The sequence below is a fragment of the Propithecus coquereli genome, unplaced genomic scaffold (assembly GCF_000956105.1).
Source record: "Propithecus coquereli isolate 6110/MARCELLA unplaced genomic scaffold, Pcoq_1.0 Scaffold164, whole genome shotgun sequence".
NCBI lineage: Eukaryota > Metazoa > Chordata > Mammalia > Primates > Indriidae > Propithecus > Propithecus coquereli.
The window spans coordinates 2404451-2425945 of NW_012140969.1; the positions used below are offsets into that span (position 1 = coordinate 2404451).

The 21495-nt window shown below is 50.4% G+C and overlaps 1 protein-coding gene across 1 annotated transcript in view; it reads left to right on the forward strand.

Moving 5' to 3' along the window:
* The first annotated feature begins 8972 nt into the window (after positions 1–8972).
* TSPAN16 (tetraspanin 16) overlaps positions 8973–21495 on the forward strand; it is a 13443-nt gene continuing 920 nt past the window's right edge. Inside the window, exons 1-6 of the mRNA XM_012641242.1 lie at positions 8973–9050; positions 10508–10705; positions 13147–13221; positions 14881–14988; positions 16871–17023; positions 18913–18996. Of these exons, the coding sequence (XP_012496696.1) occupies positions 8973–9050; positions 10508–10705; positions 13147–13221; positions 14881–14988; positions 16871–17023; positions 18913–18996 (696 nt within the window). The remainder of the gene's footprint in view (positions 9051–10507; positions 10706–13146; positions 13222–14880; positions 14989–16870; positions 17024–18912; positions 18997–21495) is intronic.

Sequence of the window (21495 nt, forward strand, 5' to 3'; positions counted from 1 at the left end):
CTCAAACTCCTGGGCTCAAGCGATCCTCCTGCCTCAGCCTCCCAGGTAGCTGGGACTACAGGCATGCGCCACCATGCCCAGCTAATTTTTTCTATTTTTAGTTGTTTGGCCAATTTCTTTCTATTTTTAGTAGAGACAGGGTCTTGTTCTTGCTCAGGCTGGTCTCGAACTCCTGAGCTCAAAATGATCCGCCTGCCTCGGCCTCCCAGAGTGCTAGGATTACAGGCGTGAGCCACCGCGCCCGGGGAAGGTCTGGCTTCTGAATGTGGCACCTGCGTTTGCAGAGTCCTTGCCTGGTGAAGGCCTGAGGGCTTCCAGGTCCAAGGAACAAGGGGATGTTATGGACTGAATGTTTGTGTCCCCTGCAAAATCCGTACGTTGAAATCCTAAACCCCAAGTTGACAGTATTAGGAGGTGGGGCCTCTAGGAGGTGATTAGGTCATGAGGGTGGGGCCCCCATAAATGGGATTCGTACCCTTGTGAAAGAGGCCCCGAGAGCTGCCTCACTCCTTCAGCAAGAAGACGAGTGTCTATGAACCAGGAAGTGAGTCCTCACCAGACGCCAAATCTGCCGGCGCCTTGACTTTGGACTCCCCGGCTTCCAAAATTGTGAGAAAGAAGTGCTTACTGTTTAAGCCACCCGGTCTATAGCATTTTTGTTATAGCCACCCAAGCCGCTGTAACACAAGGCGGATGACACCGGAGTCCACCAACAGTGGACCAGGCTGCTTTGACAGGTGGTGAGATTCCCATCATCTGATGTTCTCAGAAAGAAGCTGGGTCTGATATTGTAATTGTCTGGCCGGGCATGGTGGCTCACGCCTGTAATCCCAGCATTTGGGGAGGCTGAGGTGGGAGGATCACTTGAGGCCAGGAGTTTGAGACCAGCCTGGGCAACATGGCAAGACCCTGTCTCTACAAAAGACAGAAAAATTAGCCGGGTGCGGTGACGCATGCTGGTGGTCCCAGCTACTCAGGAGGCTGAGGCAGGAGAATCGCTTGAGCCCAGGGGTTTGAGGTTGCTGTGAGCTAGGATGATGCTACTGCACTCTGGTCTGGGCAACAGAGCGAGACCCTATCTCAAAAAGTAAATAAAATAAAAAGTAATAATTTACACATGTGAATCGCTAGAATATCTGTGCTCAGGACGGCAGGGACAACATCTGCTTGTCTATCCCAGTGGTTGGCATACACTGGGTGCCTCTGCTCCGGGCTGTGTGGCCTGGGACACAGGGGCTTCTCCCTCTGAGCCTCGAGTCTCTCATCTGCAAAATGGGTATCCCGATAGCGCCTACCTCAGAGGATAAGACAGACCATTCCAGACCATTTCAGCACCTGGCACACAGTCAGGGCTCCAAGAAATTCATACACTGACTCACCCAGATCTTTTAAAAGAAAGTCACAGAAAACAGTCTGAACGCAGCCTGCAAGGAAAATTCCTGTGCTGGGTGGAATCGTTTTTCATGACCCCTGAGGACCTGGCTACGTTTCAGGTCAGAACTGTGTTTTGTTTCTCTAAATTGTCTCTCACTTGCCCCGGTCCAAGATGAGGTCCTGGTTCCCCGTGTCCCCGCAGGGCTCTCAGCAAGGAGCATCTGCTGAGATATTAACAGAACCCTCCCAAGAATGCAGAGACTTTGGCTGAAAACAGCACTTAGAATTCAGTTTGGGTTCCTGCCCCAGGTCACCTTTTAAAAACAGTCGTAACATCGCTCCATTTTCTTAACAACATTTTTTTCTGAGTACCAAAGGGATATATGCTCGTTAGAAACAATTTGTGAAAATTTTCAGAAAAGCTCAGATGAGAGAAAAAAAATCACCCAAAACCCAGACACGCTGGTGTTTTTGTGGATTTCCTTCCTGTTATTTTTCTGTTTGCAACAGGTATCTGTGCTAGTTTTTCAACAAGGTGGGATTGTTGGGAATGTACAACTTTGGAAACTGTGGTGTCCACTTAGCAACATATTGGGATGGGTTTTTTTTGGTTTGGTTTGGTTTTTGAGACAGAGTCTGGCTGTGTTTTGCCTGGGCTAGAGTGCTGTGGCATCAGCCTAGCTCACGGCAACCTCAAACTCCTGGGCACGAATTTTTAAATTTTTTTTTTTTAGAGATGGGATCTTGCTATGTTGCCCAGGCTGGTCTTGAATTCCTGGACTCAAGCAATCCTCCTGCCTCAGCCTCCCAAGTTGCTGGGACTACAGGTGAGCACCACCACACCTGCCTAATTTTTTCTATTTTTAGTAGAGACGGGGGTCTCACTCTTGCTCAGGCTGGTCTCGAGCTCCTGGCCTCAAGTGATCCTCCTGCCTCAGCCTTCCAGAGCACTGGGATTACAGGTGTGAGCCATCGTGCTGGCTTCAGATCGTTTTTCCACACCACTGAATCTTCAAGATTGGGGCAGATTCCATATTGTAAAATAAGAAAGATTGTATGTAAGTAAGTGTGGTTAAAAGACAGAACAGGTGTGTACCAAAGCATCTATGTGGTAGGTAAGACTGATGCCCTGGGTTTGAATTCTGACCATACCACTTACTTCCTCTGTGACCTTGGACAGGTGTTTTAACCTTCATGCCTCAGTTTCTTCATCTGTAAAGTGGGGATAATCATGGCACCCATTTTATTGGATTATCACGAGGGTAGATTGATACTTATGAGCTGCTTGGGACAGTGCCCAGCTCATAATGAAAGCTCAAAAAATGTTAGTTACTGTACTGTTATTACAATTGTCCTTGTTGTTAGTGTTGAACCATAAATCCATGGCCTACGTGACCTTCTGGTCTTTTTTCTTTGGGGATACATTTTTTATTTTATTTTTAAATTTATTTTTATTTTGTTGAGATAAGGTCTTGCTCTGTTACCCAGGTTAGAGGGCAGTGGTGTCATCACAGCTCACTGCAGCCTCCAACTCCTGGGCTCAAGGGATTCTCCTGCCTCAGGCTCCCAAGTAGCTGGGACTACAAGCACACCCAGCTAATTTTTCTGTTTGTTGAAGAGATGGGTCTCCCTCTTGCTCAGGCTGGTCTCAAACTCCTGGCGTCAAGCGATCCTCCCGCCTCGGCCTCCCAAAGTGCTGGGATTACAGGTGTGAGCCTCCAAGCTCACCCAAGGGTGTCTATTTAAAAGGGCAGTCACAGAAGGCTTCCCAGAGGAGGTGGCGTTGGAACACGGACAGAGAGCACCGTGTGCAGAGATCTGGAAACGAGTTCCAGGCTGAGGAAGTGGTGCAAAGGCACGACCCCGGCGTGTTTGAGGAGCAGGGAGGAGGCCGGTGTGGCAGAAAGAGTGTTGGAGGGTCACAGCTGGAGGAGGTGAGAGCTGAGAGGTGAAGGGGCAGATCTTGCAGGGCCTTCTGGACCGCAGGGAGTACTTTGGCTCAGAACCCATGGAGTGATCTGAGCAGAGGAGGGTGGATTGGATTATGGATCGGATTGCAAATTACTCGGGTGTATACTGGCGCCCCCTGGTGGCCGATGATTGGATTGGAAATGACCGACTTGTACACTGGCGCCCTCTGGTGGCTGTAGGGAGAACGGACTTTGGGGGGAAGGATGGGAGCCGGGAGGCAGAGGCTGCGGGGAGGTGGTTGCCCTGGTCCCGGGGAGGGGGCGATGGTGACGGCTGGACCCGGAAGGTGGTGGAAAGTGGTTAGCCTCAAGAAATCCTCCCGCCTCACCCTTCCCAGTAGCTGAGACTACAGGAGTGCGCCACCACACCCAGCTAATTTTTAAATTTCTTGTAGAGACAGGGTCTTGCTGTGTTGCCCAGGTTGGTCTCGAATTCCTGGCCTTAAGTGATCCTTCCGCCTCGGCCTCCCAAAGTGCTGGGATTACAGGCATGAGTCACTGCGCCCGGCCCATTCTTATTCTTAAGGAAGAAAAGGTCCCCTTCTCTGGATGTGGACCCTTTTCTCAAACCTTATGCTGTATTTCTCAGCCCCACAGGCAGCTGGAATATATGCCCACGCCCACCCACTGTTCCCTGTCTGTGTGGGTTTTCTCAGGCTTCCAGGAAAAATCACACAAGCTCAGTGGCTTCACACAACAGGAATTTATTCTTCTGGAGGCCAGAATTCTGAAGTCAGGGTGTCATCAGGCCCGTGCTACCCCTGAAGTGTGTAGGGGAGGATCTTTCCTTGACTCTTCCAGCTTCGGGGAGCTCCTGGTGTCCTTGGCTTGTGGCCGCATCACTCCAATTGCTGCCTCTTCCGTCATCTCACGGCCTTCTGCCCTCTGTATCCAAACACCCCTCTCCTGTCTCTTATAGACACCAGATATTGGATTTAGGACCTGCCCACATGTTTTGATCTGGAGATCGTTGACTAACGACATCTGCAAAGACCCGATTTCCAGATAAGGTCACACAGTCTGAAGCCCCTCGTGCACATGGATTTGGGGGGAACACAATTCAACCCGCTACAATGCCCAAGGCAGTCAGAGCTGGAGATGGAATTAAGCAGCAGTTGCAGGAACAGAAGCAGGTGCTGACTTGGGTCGTTTCCCTGTTTTCCCACCAGGAGGTCGTCTGCTGCTTTTACAGTATTTATTTATTTATTTTTATGGTGGCAAAATACACGTAACGGAATTTTCACCATTTAAAGGGTGCAGTTCAGGGGCATTAAGTACATTCACATTGTTGTGCAGCCACCAGCAAACATCCGTCTCCAGCAGTTTTGCAGCTTGCACATCTGTCCCCGTGGAACGTTCACTCCGCATCTCCCCCTCCCTGGCCCCTGCCACTGACCACTCCACTTCCTGTCTCTATAAATCTGATGACTTTAGGGACCTCATATAAGTGGGATCTTACAGTACGTGTCATTTTACGACTGGTTGATATAGGCTGAGTTTTGTTTCTCCTCCCCCAACTCATATGCTGAAGTTCTAACCCCCACTACCTTAGAATGTGGCTGTATTTGGAGACAAGGGTCTTTAAAGACTTAACTAAGGTTAAATGAGGTCAGTGGGGAGTGGCCTTAATCCAATACGATTGGTGTCCTTTTTAAAAAAGTTATTTATTTATTGAGACAGAGTCTTGCTCTGTTGCCCGGGCTGAGTGCTGTGGCATCAGCCTAGCTCACAGCAACTTCAAACTCCTCAGCTCAAGTGATCCTCCTGCCTCAGCCTCCCAACTAGTTGGGACTACAGGTGTGAGCCACCAAGTCCAGTTAATTTTTTCTATTTTTAGTTGCCTGGCTAATTTCTTTCTATTTTTTAGTAGAAACGGAGTTCTCGCTCTTGCTCAGGCTGATCTCAAACTCCTGACCTCAAGTGATCCTCCCACCTCAGCCTCCCAGAATGCTAGGATTACAGGTGTGAGCCGCTGCTGCTGGTCTTGGTGTTATCGATGCTTTTCGTTAAGAGTGCCACATTCATTTTCTCAGCTGGTTGGAATAATCTCGTACCTACCTAACTAGTTCCTTTTGAAGGGCATTTAGGTTGTTTCCAATCATTCACCAACTCAAACTAGGCTTAAGAGCAGGTGTTGAGATTGTCTCAGCTGAAGATGGGATGGGTGTGGGCGTGGGTCGCAAGATTGTCTTAGCTGAAGATGAAATGAATCAGAGCCTTTAAAAGCTGTGTACTTCTGCTCAGAAGCAGAATGTTGGTACTTTGAGATGGGAGTCTGCCAACTTCCTCATTTGCCAGAGAATTAATAAACTCCTCTTTCCTTCCCCTCAAAAAAAAAAAAAAAAAAAAGCAGTTGTAGGCAAAACTACGTCCTGCACAAAAACATTTTGTAAATAACATTTTATTGCCGCACACCTACTTCTGTTCCTTTACATATATCTACATATTGTCCATTTACATATTTTCTGTGGCTACAATAGCAGAGTGCCAAGAGCAGTGATATGGTCTGCAAAGTCCTCTAGTGCTTTCCAGGAAAAGTTTGCCAACTCCTGGCCTGTACGTGTTTGGATAAATCTGTAGTGGAATTTTCTAGAAGAAGAAATGCTCCACTCCCCCAAGCTTTAAAAAGTCCCATTTGTACTTGTTGCAGGTCCCTCCTGAGATATCAGAGGTGCAAAATCTCCGAAAGCTATTTATGAGCTTTTTAGTGTGTTTAACCGAGAGCCTTGAGGAATGGGAGGTGGAAACAGTCTTGGCTGTTCTGGGATCAGCTGCCCAGTGAAGAGAAGAAATCATAGCCTGAGACCCACATGTTAACAAGAGCAGATGCCCCCTCAAATGTCACCTGCACGCCCTGGACTGGTGGCCCCTTGCTCCTGCCTGAGCCTTCATCAGCAACTCCCACCTCTGAACCCTACAGGGCCAACACCCCTGACACCCTCTGTTCTGTTTGTCTGCCTTGGCATACCTTGTGGCTAGGTATTTTGAATATCATCAACAAAGTCTTCTTGCTCCTTAATTTCACTCCCCTCCTTTCCAAAATCTAAGACACTGCTGGGCCGAAGGGGCGGAAATTCCAGATCTTTAAGTAGTAACAAAGAGAACCTGGGAAAGCTGTGTGTGTCCCTACTGGACAGTACCTCCCTGTCACCCCTCAATGACTCTCAACCCACAGCTCCTCAGCACACAGGGAATGAAGGGTCAACAAGTCTGAATGTGAACCTGGGGAAACAAATGGAATTTTAAAAATAATCTAGCCAAACAAAAAAATCCCTAATGGTGGAAATGCTGTTTGCTTCCATTTCATTTGATAACAATGATTACCATCATGATCCTTTACTATCTCATCAATAATTTCAGCCCCTGATGCTGCAACCTGGTGACACTTCCGTGCCCATCCCCATGAAGGCTGAGGTCCATGATGGCCTGGGAAATCCCAGATTGAGTGATTCATACCACGGGTGTGGACCGTCCTCAGCAAGGACAGGTACCTTTTTTGGTGCCCCGGATATTTTTTTGTTGGATGGTGGATTCTGATTTGTCACCCCATTCCCCAGTGTTTGTTACTAAAATGCATTAAACTATAAATGCCCCCTTGTTAGAGGTGAATCCAGGTTTTGTGAGCCCTAAATGCACAAATTTATCTTTGCTGTAACTTTTTTTTAAAGAGACAAAGTCTCGCTATGTTACCCAGGCTGGCCTTGAGCTCCTAGGCTCAAGTGATCTTCCCTTCTCAGTCACTCAAAGTGCTGAGATTACAGACATGAGCCACCGTGCCTGGCCCTTTGCTGCAAATTTTACATGAACAATCAACCAGGTAAACCTGTAGCTGGGCCCCTCTCAGACCTTGGCACACAGGGCCGCGCTTCCACTGACCACCGCCAGGAGGCGCGCGAGGCTGTAGCGGAGGCTTTGTATTTAAGCCGGGCGGGGCGGCCGAGGGGCGGGGCGGCCGAGGGGCGGGGCTCTCCTCAGGCCAATTTCCTCCTGGGGCTTCTCGCCGGTCCACCCTGCCCTCTCTTCCCACCATGCCCGTTTGTATCTGCCACCCCATTTCCCCGCCCTCCTTCACGCCTGTATTCCGTGCTCATTTGTACCTGGGTTTCCATCTCTACCCTCCTTCGCACCCCCAGTTCCTCTGCCTTCTCTTGCGTCCACATTCCCCAGCCCCTCTTTGCACCCTACGTTCCCCCCACGTTCCCCATGCTCTCTTGCACTCCTATTTCCTCGCCCTCCTTTGAGCCCCCCGTTGTCAGGCTTTCAGCCCCTGGCTCCGAGGCTCCGTATTTCGTTTCTTACTTTTTTTTTAAAGACAGGGTCTCGCTCTGTCGCCCAGGCTGGAGTTCAGTGGTACAATCATAGCACCCTGCACCCTCCAACTCCTGGGCTCAAGCGACCCTCCTGCCTCAGCCTCCCAAGTGGCTGGGACTACAGGTGTGAGCCACCCTGCCCGGCCATTGAGGCTCCTTATTTCAAAAGACCTTTTAGAGAGAGGCGTGGAAGGACACACTCCTGGCTGTGAACGGGGCCTGTGGTCTAGGCAGGAGACAGCCACTCCTCCCTGAAGATCTTGCTTAGTTCTACATGTTCCAATAAGCGGGTGATTTGACAAACCTTCATTAAATGAGTTAACGTGTAAGCTGTTTTCTCCCATTTGAGCCTCCCCCAACAAGCCATCCAGGATCTGGACGCAGACACGCCCCAGAGCCCAGGGCTGGACAGAGCTGGGGTAGCGTGGCCCTGGACCAGGTGAGAGTAGGGAGGCAGGGGGCAAGGTGGGCTAGGGGCTGCAGGATTGGGGTCTGGAGGGCTTCAGTGCCCATGTGCAGGTGTTCTATCCTGAAATGCCCACTACATCCGCCATGATCAAGAAAAGCCCCATGACTGACGGCACACAGCTCAGGGACAATCCAGCTGGGAAGGCCTCAGATGGAGAGAGGATGGGCTCTCCACCTCACACATTCCTGCCCTCCTATCAGTCTTGGAGCTTCAAATCCTAGCCTTGGCCCTGCTTCCTGTGTGGCCTTAGGCAGTCCCTTGCCCTCTCTGAGCCCTGTGAGAGGGATAGGCCAAGTGTAGCCTGGGGCTTGGGGGGCCCCAGTGGCTTGTAGCTGGATTCCTGCATCATGTCACCTCCTGATTCATTCATTCCACAATGGCTTCTTAAGTCCATACTGTACCGGGCTTTGGGAACACAGCTGTTAATAGGACAACCCAGGTCTCTGCCCTCTTGGAGTCCCCGGTCTACCTGGGGATATCAACTACGTAGTGAGCACGATGCCCACACTATGCCTGCAGGGCCCTGGTGGCATCTGGGGGTTCCCAGGGCAGCACATCATGCCTTTTCTCCCTCCCTGGTGTGGCCTGTTTGGAGGACGAGGAACTAACCGGGGACAGTTCGGGGCATCTGCTTCCCTGGCACCGTGAGCCCTGCTCCAGCATCCGATTGTGACGTGATAAAGGCTTATGACTGAGGCGGGGCAGCCCCGGGCAATGGCCAGGCAGCCAGGACAGAGAGGGGCAGAGCAGGTCAGCTTCGGTGTCTCTCCCCCAGCCCCCTCTCATCTTGGGGGACAGTAGCCCAGAGGTTTAGGAAGATGCTGACTTAAGTGTCCGGGGCGCCCCAGTATGGCCAACGTGGCTGACATGCACACCCCGTATTCTTCCTTGAAGAAGCTGTTATCTTTATTCAACAGCTTCCTGGCTGTAAGTATGTCACAACCCGGGCCCGGGATGTTGCCGCCCCCTCCTCCACGGATGGCTCCCTGAAAGACAGAAATAAGTTGATCCAAATTGGCATTCAGATCTGTGGTCCTCAGGGAACCCGGAGGGATGTAGGGCAGACAGACAAGGAACGGGTGTAGACTCTGACGGGCCCAGAGGCGGGGAAATCGAGCACAGATGAGTGTGATCTGGGGGACCCCGGGTGGGTGATGGAAGATCTTGGCTCGAAGTCAAATCCTGCAGGAAACCAAGTTGTTTGGGGGCCACAGGAGGGAGTGGTTCTTCTCTTGATCTTTTAAATTTTTCAGAACGCTTTTTTCTTACTCTAAAAGTAGCCTGCAATGTACATTGTTAAAGAAGTAATTGTCTTCATTGTAGCACAGAGTAAGGAAAAGCTGTCGGGGGAGAGAATGAAATTGAACATCACCCTTGTCTCATCGCCTGTATTGTAACATTTTGATGGAATTCAATGAGACAGTGCATTTAAAGGGCTTGGACCTGTCACGAGGTACTTGCTCAATAAATATCGTCATCACTGCCATCATCATCATCCTTATATCCTTCCAGACTTTTCTATGTATCTTTTAAAATTTTTTTTGAATATTAATATACATTCAATTTCTTTCTCTTTTTTGGGTCCACCTATCACCATACTATCCATATATCTTTTAAAAAACAGCAGAACATCAAAGACTTCATGTCTTCGACTCAAAAAAAAAAAAAAGCAGAACAAACGCTTTTGCTTCACAATCGACTTTTTAAAAAAATGTGTTGAGGCATTAAAAACATCTTTCTGTTATGGAGTAAACATTCTCCTACAAGAGGTGTCAGCAAACTGCAGCCTTGCCTGAGTTATAAGCACAGTGTGATTGGAACACAGCCAAGCCCATTTCTTTGCAGGTGGTGTACAACTGTTTTCGAGCTACACCAGCAGGATGGAGTAGTTTCTACAGATGCCTTATGACCCCCAAAGGCCCCAGTATGTGGAGTTTTTCAGAAAAAACAATTTGCCAATCCCTGTCCTGCAACACCATTTTATTTATTTAATTTAATTTATTTATTTATTATTATTTTTTTTTGAGACAGAGTCTCACTGTGTTGCCCAGGCTAGAGTGCCGTGGCGTCATCCTAGCTCAGAGCAACCTCTAACTCCTGGGCTCAAGTGATCCTCCTGCCTCAGCCTCCCGAGTAGCTGGGACTACAGGCATGCGCCACCATGCCTGGCTAATTTTTTCTATATATTTTTAGTTGTCCAATTAATTTCTTTCTAATTTTAGTAGAGATGGGGTCTCACTCTTGCTCAGGCTGTTTTCGAACTCTTGAGCTCCAACAATCCACCCGTCTTGGCCTCCCAGAGAGCTAGGATTACAGGCATGAGGCACCGCGCCTGGCCTAACAGATACTTTTTTCTTTTAAATTTTCTGATTTCTGTTCTAAAGGTGTCTGGCATTGTCCTCATTGGCCTGGGCATCAATGCCAAGTGTGGAGGGGCCACTCTGACCAGGGTCCTCGGATTGTCCTCTGCATACCTGCTTCACGTGGGCTGCCTGTGCTTGGTCCTGGGGTGCGCCATGATTCTGCTGAGCTGTGCCGGGTGGTATGGGATGACCAAAGAAAGCAGAGGCATTCTCTTGTTTGTAAGTTGGATCTGCACACAGACCCCAAAACTGCCCCCCGCCACGGACAAATCCTTCATTGCACGTGTTGCAAACAACATTGCTTGGTGTCCCCTATTTTAACTGTGTTTAGGGTGTTTTGTGTGATGGAAACAGATGTATCCATCTTTTCCTTTATGATGTATCTTTTTTAGAACCCCTCCCACCCACAAGGTCATAAATTATATTCTTGTAGGTTTGTATCCCGTGATTTTAAATCTTGCTTTCTTGCTTTTAGCTCTTTAGCATTTGTTAGGATCTAACTGTGTGTGTGGTGTGAGGTAGGGGTCTGATTTGATTTGTTTTTTTTCCCAATTGGGTGCCATACTGTTGTATTTATTGAGGGACCCATTCAGTTTTCCTTTGTCACACTAAATTTCCACTATGCTTTGGTCTGTCCCGCGTGCACTGTTCTGGTCCATTGTCCCATGTGTCTGGTCTGTCCTTTGCTGACACAACACTGTTGTCATTGCCATACATGTTCAAGCACATGGCGTATGAATATGTCAAGCACAATCATGCAATGGCATGCCACAGAGTTCATGTGTCTCACTCATTGTCATATGCAGCCTTGGTAACATCTCCCCCAAAGCCCAGCTGTCATCTTCCTGACTCCCAGCTCCATCTCTGTTAGACTGGCCCCTTAGAATCTTGCTTAAGTGGACCCTCCCACCCCAGGTTTAATCTGGCTCCAGGATCTTGTCTTCCTTCCCTCACTGTGTTGCTGCAAAACTCTGGCTGTTTCAGTTTGGGGGTTTCAGGGAGACCCTTACTCTAGTCATTTTCCAGAACATGGGTATCCCGATTGTTAAAGTCACCCCTTCCCCATCCTTCTCCCCCTGGAAGTTCCATCGTCTCTTGTTTTCTTTCTTAATTACTTCATTCAACAAAGACTCATTGAACACGCCCACCTGCAATACTCCATTCTAGCTTCAACCTGCTGCAGGCTGTATTTCATCTCCCTGTCATTTAATTTGGAGGAATCCAAGAATCCTCTCTCGCACACCACGCCCAATCCAGCCACAAATTCCATTGGCTTTGCCCGCAGTGTCTGTTCCTCTAAAGCCCCCGAGAGACTTCACTCAGGAAAGCAAAGCCTTGTTTTTTGAGACAGAGTCTTGCTCTGTTGCTCTCTTGCCCAGGGTGGAGCGCCGTGGCATCACCCTAGCTCACAGCAACCTCAAAGTCCTGGTCTCAAGCGATCCTCCTGCCTCAGCCTCCCCAGTAGCTGGGACTACAGGCTCAGTGCCACCAAGTCTGGCTAATTTTTCTATTTTTTGTGGAGACAGAGTCTCACTCTGTCTGCTCAGGCTGATTTCGAACTCCTGGGCTCAAGCAATCCTCCTGCCTCGGCCTCCCAGAGTGCTGGGATTACAGGAATGAGCCAAGCAAAGTCTTTTTGGTAGTATTGGGAGCCCCAGAGAGTTGTGAGCAGAGGAGGGACGTGCCCTGACTCTGCTGCTCACATGCGCCCTCTGGTGGCCATGAGGGGAACAGCGTGTGCGGAACGAGGGGACCGGACCCAGCTGGGCCGGTGATGTCCCAGCATGAGAAGTGGACACAGATTCAGAGGGTAGATCCTGCAGATGGAGCCCATAGGACTTGCTGACGCCTGAATGTCTGATCTCTGGACGCCTCAGTCACCCAGAGACAGGGAGACATTCATCCTCACCGTCTGTCACATGAACCATCAGTTTGGGTTCCTCACGACTGCTAAACCCTGCACCCACGTATGCCCTGCGGGGAGCCCGGGCGTGCATCCACTGCGCTTTCCTGTTTCTCCTTGTCAATGCCAGCTAAGCCCAGGCACTGGCCAGTCTAGCGACTCAAAGCCTGAATTAGCTGGTCCCACGTGCACATTATACAGATGGGGAAACTGAGGCCCACAGAGTGAAGCTGCTTCTCCACGATGTGTCGCTGCAACACCTCCCCTCTGCTGGCCAATTCCCCATGGCTCTGCCCCATGCATGTGAATTGCATTCGAAAAATAAGCCAGGGAACGTTACGTGCCCCCCCCCCGCACCCACCCACCAGCTGCCGGCATCTCCCGTTCAATCCCTGTCTGAGGCTCGTCGTCCTTGCTGTCCTCCCCATCGCCCCTCCTGCGTCTCCACCAGCCCCTGCTCTCTTAGTCCCTCGAGGTCCCCTCTCAGGCTGCCAGAAATGGGGGCCCAGCCTGCAGGTCCTCAAAGCACTCTTGAGTTCCCGAAGTGCAGGAAAGCGCCTCTTGGGAGAAATAGAAACCAACAGCCCCCCACCTTCCAACCCCAGGCGTGAGTTTCTTTCAAACTGGAGAGGCCCCAGGGAGGCCTGGGGCAGGGGGCGGAGGGACAGGCACACCCCCTTGCCCCCCCCCACGGTGCGAGGCAGGGAGGCGGCTGAGCAGGCTCCCATCCCCCGCTGTCCCCCTCTGTGCCTTCCAGTGCTTCCTCGTCATGGTTGTCATCCTCATTCTGGAACTCGCATCCGCCACAGTGGTCCTTCTGTTCTTCCCGATTGTAAGTACGCTGTTTCCCCCACTTGGCATTAGAAAGAAACAGAGTCACTAGGAGTCACCCCTCCCCTCTGGAGGCACCCGCGCTCCATGCTCACTTGTAGGGGGTCCGGTGATGGAGGGACCCACAGGTCCCAAGATGCCACGTGCCACCAGAGGTGAAGTGAAAAGCTGAAAACCTCCGACTTCCCTCTAAGGCCTCAAAAACCCTGTGGGCTTCGTTGAGGGCCGTGTCTCCTGCCTTTCTGGCGGGGAGAAGCGGAGGTGATCGGAAAAGTGCGCACGTTGCACGCTTTTTTTGAAGCATATGCAGCCTAGAGGGGCTATTTAGCAAAATCCACCCAAACGACAAAAGCTTGAGCGCTTTGGCCTGGCAGTCCCATGCCTGGGAATTATCCAAAGGTTGACTTGCTGTCGTGCAGAATGGATTCTCGCCGGGGTGTGCAAAAGATCGCAAACAGCTTAGTGCGCGTGTTTAAGTGAGTTGTGACACACCCGCACAACGGAGTCCTGTACACCCGGACACAGGGAAGGGGGCGGCTCTCTGGGCCCCAGATGGAATGTTCTCCAGATTAGAGCGCTGATCTCATCAGCGTCTCCCCAGACTCTGACCCTGAAGCAAGAATTCAAAGGCACGGGGTTGATCTGGAAGGTGACCCCAGGAAGTGTTACATCCGAACCGAACAGAAGTGGGGCAGAAAAGGGCAGGCAGCCCAATAAAGGTGACCCCATGAGCCACCAAGCTCGGTCCTGTTGGGGACATCTGGGACACAGCATAGAACACGCATCTAAGTTGTTCCACTCTAGGGGGGAGGGAGCTGGGGTATTGATCCGCAAACGCCCACCGGCCACTGATTGAGGGCTGCTCCCGGGGCACGCGCGGGCTCAGAGGCCGGGGACCTCTCTCTTGCTGTCAGTGTGGCCAGTGGGCACAGAACTCGTAAGGGCCCTGGGGCTACAGGCAGGGCACCAACAGCACCTGCTACTCCTGTTGCCACAGCCAGCTGCGGGACAATGAGCGCAGTATAAAACAAGGAGAAAAAAGACTGCGAATATACTTCGCTTTGACACACATAGAACATGTCTTTGGGGACACAGGAAACAGTGACAGTCATCCGCACGGAGTGGGAGGAACTTTTTGGCTGGGAGAAACAGGTGGGAGGGAGACTTTTCATGGTCTAACCTGCTGTGCTTTGTTCATTTCGAACCACGTGACTCTATCACCTCTTTGCAGGGGGTGAGGTGGGGGCGGGGAGACTTTTGAAAACCTTTATTTAAAAAATAGAAAATTGAGTTTGCCCCTTATGCGTAGAGAGAGATCGAGTTGGTGGAGGTGATGTTCGATTCTTTTCATGGAGTTAGAGCCAGATCGGGGGCGGAACAGGCTGCGGGCGGTTGGAAAGAGCACATGATTCAGATGCGTTTGCCATGGGTACAACCAGATGCGCTTGGCTCAAGACCCGCGTTCTTCCCCGTTTCCATTGCTTGGGGGCTGCGGGAGCTGGAACGTGGCCTCCTCTAGGGCAGACCCGGTGAGCTAAGGGCGGGAACAGTGAAGGAAGCAGAAGGGGAGCCCCCACCTCCCTGCTCTGTCCCCAAGAACCTCCGCCAAGTGATCGCCCTTGCTATTTGGGTGCTAACCGCTTCGTGTCTCATCTGTGAGGTTCGCGACGTGACCTTGGAGCACACCTTCGTGACCCTGAGGAAGAATTACAGAGGATACAACGAACCAGACGACTATTCCACGGAATGGAACTTTGTCATGGAGAAGGTGAGCCTCACTTTCAAAAAAAAAAAAAAAATTGGGGGGAAATATACACAACATGAAATTGACCTTTACAATTTTTTTTTAAATTTTAGAGACAGGGTCTCACTCTGTTGCCCAGGCTGGAGTACAGTGGTGTGATCATAGCTCACTGCAGCCTCCAACTCCTGGGCTCAAGCGATCCTCCTGCCTCAGCCTCCCGAGTAGCTGGGACTATAGGTGCGCACCAGCAAGTCTGGCTAATTTAAAAAAAAAATTTTTTTTTTTTTTTTAGAAATGGGGTCTTGCTGTGTTGTCCAGGCTGGTCTCGAAATCCCAGCCTCAAGCGATCTTCCCACCTCAGCCTCCCAAAGTGCTGGGATTACAGGAACGAGCCACCATGCTTGGCCAGGACTTCCTTCCTTTTTAAGGCTGAATAATATTCCATCGTGTGGACACACTACATTCTGTCCTTGCGTTCTTACATCAGTAAGAATGATGCTTATTCCTTTTGGCTGTTGTGCACAGCGTTGCTATGAACACAGGGGTGCCAATATCTGCCTGAGTCCCTGCTTTCACTTCTTTTGGGTATATACCCAGAAGTGGATTTGCTGGGTTATATGGTAATTCTATGCGAAATATTTTAAGGCACTGCTAGACCCTTTCCCTGGTGGCCGCACCATTTTCCACTCCCACCAGCAATGCACAAAGCCTCAAATTCCTCCTTCTCCTCGCCAACACTTGTCATTTTCTGGTGTTTTTGTTCATCGCCATTCTAACGGGTGTGAGATGGTGAGACTCCCATCTTGACCCTTGGCGTTGAAGGAACAAGACTGGCCTCAAGGTGTCATCCTAGCTTTCAGGGCAGATGGTTGTGGACAGCCAGGGAGGCTTTGGAAGGGAAATGCCATGGTCTGCTTCTGGGAGCGTTTCACATCTGAGTTGTGGGTCAGGCGCTGCTGCAGGGTCATGGCCAGGCTTTGGAAGGGACATGGGATGCGAATGATGCTTGTCTGCATGATGGATTTGGCTTCTTAAGCTGGAGATGGCAGAGCATGTCTCTCGTTCATTCATAGAGCCCTTCAACTAATATTTATTGAGCACTTACTATGTGCCAAGCACTGTCGGGGCTCTCGGGCCACATTAGAGCGCACAAAAAATACTTGCTCTTCTGGTAGTGACACTTGAATGGAGAGACAAGAAGCCACTAAATAAACATTGATGTCAATGGTGCTAAGTGCTAGGAAGAAAAACAAGTCAGCCAGGCGAGGTGCAGTGGCTCATGCCTGTAGTCCCAGCACTTTGGGAGGCCAAGGTGGAGGATTGCTTGAGCCCAGGAGGTCAAGACCAGCCTGGGCAACATAGCAAGACCCCATTCTACAAAAAATAGAAAAATTAGCCTGGCATGGTGATGCACGCCTGTAGTCTCAGCTACTTGGGAGGCTGAGGCTGGAGGATCCCTTGAGCCCAAGAGTTTGAGGCTGCAGTGAACCACGATGACACCACTGTGCTCTAACCTGGGTGACAGAGTGAGACTCTGTCTCAAAAAAAATAGGAAATTTGAAAGAAGAACATTCCAAAGAAGGCAACAGCATGAGCAAAGGCCCTGAGGCCGAGGCTGGAGCTTGCTAAGTGTGTTTAAAGAACAGCAAAGAAACCAGTGTGGCTAGAGCTGAATGAACAAAGCGGACAGCTGGGGGTAGGGGAGGGCAGGGAAGTGACAGGGGCAGACTGTGCAGGGCCTTGTGGGCCACAGAGAGGAAGTTCAGCTTTTACCCCGAGTGAGATGGGAGCCCTGGAATACTGTGAGCGCTCTAGACAGTAACTGTGGTGACCACGATTTCTATTGTTTTGATCGTTTTATTATTTGAAAGAGGGTTTTTTGAAGTGTTTCTTCTCCTCTCTGCAGCTGAAGTGCTGCGGGGTGAATAATTACACAGATTTTTCTGGCTCTTCCTTTGAAATGACGACCAGCCACGCCTACCCCCGGGTCTGCTGCAAATCCATCGGCACTGCAGCCTGTGACGGGCGCAACGTGTCCACAGGAGTCATCCACCGGGAGGTAACTCCAGATCGTGTGGTGTGTTTCCTCGCCAGACCCCCGAGGGCTGGTGGCTTTTATAAAAATTGCTTATTCGTGGGGACCCCAGCAATGGGGGTCGGGGGAGAGAGAACCAACTGTCATTGAGTGTTCAGCTCATGTTGACAACGTAGCCGTGGGGGGTTAAGGTTACCCTCCCCATTTCACAGATGGGGAAACTGAGGCTCAGAGAAGTGATGTGACCGGTTCGAGGTCACGTGGCTTTGGCACAGTTGGGACTTGAATCTCTGCTGGCCTGAGTCTGTTGCCCGGGCTGCACTGCCTGCCCTCCAGACGCCTTAAACTGCGGCAAGAATGATGAAAAGTAGTCATCCTAGTGACGGTGACAGCTGGCCACGTGACCAAGCACTCACTTTGTGAGTTTTGTCACGTTGCACCCCTTGAGGTGGGGACTACTCTTCTCTCGGTTTGCAAATGGGGAAACTGAGGCACGTAGAGGTTCCCATGGCCAGGGAGTGGTGGAAGTTGGCTTTAAACCCCACCCGGTGTTCCCCTTAACTCCTGCCATGAGTGAATGAACACAGCGATCTTCTCTGAGGGAAGAAATATGAGTCATTCATTGATTCATTCATTCTCACCGAATGGCTCCAAGCCTCGGAAACAGACACGGGCCCTGCACAACCTGCCTGTCACCTCCTCTCCTCCCTGCTCACTCCGCTCCAGCCACCCTGGCCTCCTCGCTCCTGCTTCAAATCACCAGGCACCCACCTGCCTCAGGGCCTTTGCACGGGCTGTTCTCACTGCCTGGAACATTCTCCCCCCAAATGTCTTCCTACCTCGCCTCTTTCAAGTCTGTGCTCAGATGTCACTTCCTTGGTGAGGCCGTTCCTGACTCCCCGTTTGTAAAAGGATCCCCCGTTCCAAGCACCACATTCCAGCCTCACACGCTGCTTCTGTCTTTCCAGTATTTACTGCCATCTGATAGTGTTGTCACTGTGCTTGCTGTCACCTGTTTTCCCCCTGCTCAAATATTGGTCCCATGAGGGCAGGAATTTCATCTGTTTTATACACTACTGGGTCGCTAGTGCTAAATTCAGTACCCAGCATACAGTAGGCACTTAACAAATACCTATTATGTGAAGGAGAGCACCGCACAGTGACAACAGTAAGCTCAAGGTGGCCCAAGCTTCCGCAAGCGAGATGTGCCAGGGGTCTAGAGGAGGGAGCAGCTCGGTGATGGCAGGAAGGAGAGCAGAGGTCCCACCACCTGCAGAGGGCTGCCCTGCCCACCCACTTTCTCTGCTCTCCTAACCTCTTTGAGCTTCTGTTTCCTCATCTGTAAAATAGAGAAAAGAATAGGACCCACCTCATGGGGTTGTAGTGAGACCTGAGTGAGAAAATGCATATAAAGGGCTGAGAAGCCATTGGATACATGTCAGCCCTTCTGTTCATATGTAAAGAGTGCTCAGAAATAACTAACAGTTACCAAATGCTGGCAGTGTGTCAGGCCACTGAGATGTACTTCATGTGGATTCTTTCTTGTAATCCTCAAAAAAAAAAAAAATCCTGGGAGGCAGATCCAGTTGGTCGCATTTATAGATGGGAAAACTGAGGCACAGAGAGGTAAGGCAACTTCTCCAAGGTTGCACAGCTAGTAATAACCCAGGATGTCCAGGCATGCTTAATTGCCACACTTGAATGTCAGCACAGATGGGCAGAAGAGAGGGAGTGGTGTGTTCGTTGGGGGGAATGAGGAGGCCAGGGGAGATGATGGGGTGTGGGGGCCAAACGAGAAAGAGTCAAGGCCCCCATGGCTTTGTCACCTCCTCTCTGAGTCGGAGAGGGATCTGGGTGGCCCAAGTTGATGAAGACTAACCAGCTCTTGCTCGCTTTGCTATTTGTGTCCTTAGGGCTGTTTCCCTAAGCTCCTGAAAATAACCAAGGCTCAGAGTGTCACCCTGAGTGGGGGCTCTCTGGGGGCAGCAATGATGCAGGTAAGACCCAGCCTCTCAGGGACACATTGAGCTCTTTTATTAAGCACCTACTGTGTGCCGAACTCTGTTCTGGGCACTGGGGACACAGCAGTGAACAGAAGTCAAAAATCCCTACCATGGTGGAGCTTATATTCTGATGGGAGGGGGAGGGATAATTATTTCACTTAAAGGTACTTACTGAGAAGGAAGTAAAACAGGGTGATGGGAGAGGGAAGGGAATCAGGGAGGCTTTCCCCAAGGAGGTGACATTTGACTAGCCACCCAAAGAGGGGAGGGAAAGCCACGTGAGTATATGGGGGAAGGCAGAGGGAACAGCTAGTGCAAAGGTCCTGGGGCAGAAATAGGCTTGATTCATTCAAGGACCAGCAGGCAGTCCCCTGTGGCTGGAGCAAAGTGAGGTCGGAGGGGGGTCATAGAGGGAGATGAGGGTGGGGGGGTTAATGGGGACAGATCCTTCAGGGCCATGTGGACCACAAGGAGGGGTCTGGCTTTTATGTATGATGGGAAGCCATTGAAAGCATTTTATCACTCATTTTTTTTCATTTCTCAAACTTTATTGAGCAACTACTGTTGTGCCAGGCAGTTTTGTATGTACCGGAGACACAGCAATGAACTAAACAGACAAAAATCCCTGCTCTCATGGAGCTGATGTTCTCATCAGGGGAACAGAAAAGAAACATGATTCTTTTTTTTTTTTTTTGAGACAGGGTCTCGCTCTGTTGCCCAGGCTAGAGTGCTGTGGCATCAGCCTAGCTCACAGCAACCTCCAACTCCTGACTCAAGCGATCCTCCTGCCTCAGCCTCCTGAGTAGCTGGGACTACAGGCATTCACCACCACACCCGGCGAATTTTTTCTGTTTTTAGTACAGACGGGGTCTCGCTCTTGCTCAAGCTGGTCTCGAACTTCCGATCTCAAGTGATCTTCCCACCTTGGCCTCCCGGAGTGCTAGGATTACAGGCGTGAGCCACCTCACCTGGCCAAGAGACATGATTTTTAAGATTGGAGAATATATTGTCTGACAGTGAGAAGTGTTACGGCATTAAGGAGAAATACAGGGAAGAGGAGAGTGGAGATCACTTAAAGCGACAGGTGTCCTTAAACACTCACCAAGAAAGGGGGAAAGTATCAGGGTTCTGGGGCCTCAGTCCTGATCCAGATGGGGAACAAGGGTCTAGGATATGCCCTATCGCCCAGCTAATGAGCCTGGTCTACACTTACCTGGTGGGAGGCCTGAGTGGGCAAGAGCTGGGACTCCGGACTTTAGCCATATCCATGTTACTCACCAGCTGTCACCGAGGGTCAGTGCCTTGGCCTCCCCCATTTGCCAAATGAGCTGCCCAGTGGTTTGTTGTGAGGCATCGACGAGGTGCAGTGTGTCAGAGGCTTGGCACGATGCCATGGCCACGGCAAGTGTGAACTGATTCTGGAAAGTTATTGTCATCAGCTTTAGAGAGGGAGACCCAGGGAGGCAGTGGCTGGAAGGTGATGAGTTCCCCGTGCACCCCTAGAGATGTTCAAAGACCATTCACTGTGAAAACGCCAAGTATCATAGCTATTCGTATTCCTGAACCCTGTCCAAAGAAAACCATGCACACTTGAACAGACAAAAGATCTTGGCCAAGGAAAGTCCAGCCCAGACAAGCCCCAGGGAGAAAAGAAATGGGGAGTGATTCATAAGAGGTTAGGTTTGGGATTTCTTTGGGGCATGATGAAAATGTTCTGAAGTTATATATTTCATAGTAGTGATGGCTGCCCAACTCTATGAATATACTAAAAGCCATTGAACTTTACACTTTGGGAAGGTGAATTGTATGGTATGTGAATATCTCAAAGTTATCATTTAAAAATTTGATTTGGGCCGGGCGCGGTGGCTCATGCCTGTAATGCTAGCTCTCTAGGAGATGAGGCGGGCGGATTGTTTGAGCTCAGGAGTTCGAAACCAGCCTGAGCAAGAGCGAGACCCCCGTCTCTACTAAAAATAGAAAGAAATTAATCGGACAACTAAAAATATATAGAAAAAATTAGCCGGGCGTGGTGGCGCATGCCTGTAGTCCCAGCTACTCGGGAGGCTGAGGCAGGAGGATCGCTTGAGCCCAGGAGTTTGAGGTTGCTGTGAGCTAGGCTGACGCCACGGCACTCTAGCCTGGGCAACACAGTGAGACTCTGTTGCAAAAAAAGAAAAAGAGAATCAATGAACCAAGGGACCACATCAGCCTGAACCAATTCTTTCATTAGAGGCTGCAAAATGGTGGTTTATCTAATTCCTCATCTTTCTTTTGGGGAGATTTTTGAGGAGGGTAAAATGGGGACATGCCATGTTTGCTATCACTGCAATCAATCTCCCAATTCCGGCAAGAACACAGCTCCAGTCATGCACAGCATAATGATGTTTCCGTCCACCACGGACCGCATATACGACAGCGGTCCCATAAGATTACAATACAGTATTCTGACTGTACTTTTTCTGTGTATAGATACACAAGCACTTGTAGCCTAGG